The 2425-nt window shown below is 54.2% G+C and overlaps 2 protein-coding genes across 2 annotated transcripts in view; one reads left to right on the top strand and one right to left on the bottom strand.

Annotated features, from left to right (window-relative positions):
* Window positions 1–2425, top strand: part of IL1RAPL2 (interleukin 1 receptor accessory protein like 2) — a 615492-nt gene that overhangs the window by 25461 nt on the left and 587606 nt on the right. The gene's annotated exons all lie outside the window — the stretch shown is intronic.
* Window positions 1072–2316, bottom strand: LOC120616428 (testis-expressed protein 13B). The gene is made up of 3 exons (XM_039879806.1): window positions 1858–2316; window positions 1666–1747; window positions 1072–1352 (listed from the first exon to the last, which is right to left on the bottom strand). The coding sequence occupies exons 1-3, from the start codon at window positions 2314–2316 to the stop codon at window positions 1072–1074; spliced, it is 822 nt and encodes a 273-aa protein (XP_039735740.1).

Here is a 2425-nt window from a genome sequence, read left to right as displayed (position 1 = left end):
TCTTCAGCACTCTCCTTCCCCATGGCTCAAGTTTCTCTCATATTAAAAAACAAAACAAAACAAAACAAAACCCTCCCTCAGCTGTGTGTCCCACCTCACTCCTTCCCTTCATAGCCAAGAATCTTCGAAGAAGAGCCTCCCTCACTGACTGTACTTCCTTAATTCTTGCTCCCTCATGCCTGAGTACTATCTGTTTGGCTCTTGCACCTCCCACACTCAAATCTACTCAAAGATCAAAAGTGAATGTCAGTCCAAATGAACAGTTAAGAGCCCTCCTGCAGCCCTGGGCACTGCTGAGCATGCTCCCCTGGCAACTCTCTTCCCCCTGTTCTGAATACTCCTAAGTACCTCATTGCCTCCATGGTTCCCAACCAGGGGCCGTTTTATCCCCTAGTGGACATGTGGCAATATCTATAGACATTTTTGGTTGTCACAATTAGGGGGGATGTGCAACTGGCATCTGGTAGGTAGAGGCCAGGGATTCTGCCAAACATCCTACAGTGTACCTGACAGCCCCCTACAACATAGAATTACCCAACGTCAAGCGTCAAGAGTGCAGAGGTTGGGAAACCCTGCCCTAGAAGGATGTAACAAGCCCAAGGACATTTCTGACAAGGGCAGACAGGCGATCTTGCTCCCCAGTTCTGATGGTTGTCCACACCTGCCCCAACAGGAGATAGCCCAGAGTCACGTCCAGCTGCTGCAGAGATGTCCCAGGGCCATGGCAGCGTCAGTATCTACGTCCACCCCTGCTGCAATAACCTACAGCCTAGGTGTGGGGAGGGAGTGCGTGCCCAGGTCCAACAGATACTAGGGTGGGAGAGACACATAAACAGAAACTGCAGCATGTCTGGGATGTTCAATACTAATGCTCTAGAACACAAAGGGGACCATCAAAAGGTCTCTTCCTGTCAATCTATACCTCCCCACTCCTCCCACTCCACCTCTCTCTTCATTATCCCACTCATCCCCCCCTACTCTACCCACCCCTCCCAACACATCCTCCTCCCCCCACCCCGAAAATTGATTTTCCCATCGGATATACTTATGTTGTATTAAACATTTCTGAATTCAGGGTTTCTGTATCTCGATTCCCTTCCCACAGCGGAAGCAAATTTTCTGTCGTGAAAAGTTCACGGCTTTGCACCAAGGGCAGTCCCAATCCCCGGGCCTGCGAAATAGTGGTCTTCGCTGCCACTGGGGATTGGTGTTTCTCTTGTCTCCTTGGGGTTCTTTTCCCTGGGCTCCCACATCAGACCCCGATCTAACATCAGAGGACTCCTTGTGGGGAGACGCCTGAGGTGGAGCTCCAGCCGTGAACGCTGCTGCTGGTGGCAATCGTGTGGGTGCACCTGGAAAGGGGAATAAGGGTTATGAGTACATAAAAGACAAGGAGCTGGACAGGAAGCGTTGCTGGTGAGTCTGTGGACCCGGGCTTCAAGGTCCCAGAGAAATAAAACATGGCAGTTTCCACTGACCTGAGCTCTCCCTCTGCCCTCTAGAGGTGTATTCCTCCCATCCCACCCCCTCCTCCAATCTGCGCAAGGCCTCCACCCAGCTAATTTGCAGCCTCCGCCCCCTGGTATTTTTGTTTTCCTCTTCCTCCTGCAGCGCCCCCAGCTGCAGCAGTAGTAGCAGCAACCCCCGCCTCTTCTCCCTTCTTACCTGCTCCTTCCCCGGCCCCACTGTCAGTGGCCAGGCCTGGCTCTTCTTTGACCTGCTTCTGCTTCCTGGGAATCTCCAGCTCCTGAAGAGAAGTGGGCAGAGTTGAGACCTTGCTTATGGGGGGTGGGGCAGGTAGGTAGGGGCGGGGCAGTGAGATGGGAGGTGCGTAGGAACCAAGTGGGACAAACTTACAGCCCGGAAGAGCTTCCACCTCAGCAGATCCCTCTCTTTCTGCACTTCTGCCAGTTGAAGTTGGGTCAGCCGCAGCCGGTAGGCCGCCTCTTTGCGCTCCATCTCCTGCTGCTCCCTGAGCTCCTTCAGGTTTGAGGCCAAGGCCTGCGCAGCTGACTTGTGCAGTTTGGAGAAGTCCTGGAGCCACTGCACCCTGCATGCGTGTAACTGACCTTGCCTGCGGGCAAAGCGCATGCCCAGGGCCAGGCTGCCCCAGGCACAGGCCTCTTTGGCCTCGCTAGGTATCGCGCTGTCCTCCAGGATGGCCCTGAGCTTGTCTTCTACCTCTGCCCAGGACAGGGATGTATTCTCGAGGTAGAACTCAGGGCCTTTCACATGCATGGCCATTTTCTCATTGATGAAATCCACCACCTTGCCGTGCTGGAACCCCCCAGAGGGATCCTCGGGTTTCAAGGCCATGATGGCAGAGGCCCTTAGGGGCTTGTCTGGCTGGCTCTGTAGGAATGAATCAGTGGTCCTCTCCGTCTCTCTTAGACCCACCTGTTTCCCTCAGTCTCCTCCCATTCGC

This window comes from Pteropus medius, unplaced genomic scaffold (assembly GCF_902729225.1).
Source record: "Pteropus medius unplaced genomic scaffold, Ma_sr-lr_union100, whole genome shotgun sequence".
In the NCBI taxonomy this organism is placed as follows: domain Eukaryota; kingdom Metazoa; phylum Chordata; class Mammalia; order Chiroptera; family Pteropodidae; genus Pteropus; species Pteropus medius.
Note: the sequence above shows the minus strand (reverse complement) of the source record. Positions and strands in the feature narration are given on the sequence as shown.

What these genes read in the sequence shown, in the direction of transcription:
- LOC120616428 (XM_039879806.1), bottom strand. Translation starts at nt 2,316, where the DNA reads ATGGCCTTGAAACCCGAGGATCCCTCTGGGGGGTTCCAGCACGGCAAG. An exon ending in GGTGGAAGCTCTTCCGGGCT is followed by an intron (nt 1,748 to 1,857) that starts GTAAGTTTGTCC and finishes ACTTCTCTTCAG; the next exon opens with GAGCTGGAGATTCCCAGGAA. An exon ending in TGGGGCCGGGGAAGGAGCAG is followed by an intron (nt 1,353 to 1,665) that starts GTAAGAAGGGAG and finishes TCCCCTTTCCAG; the next exon opens with GTGCACCCACACGATTGCCA.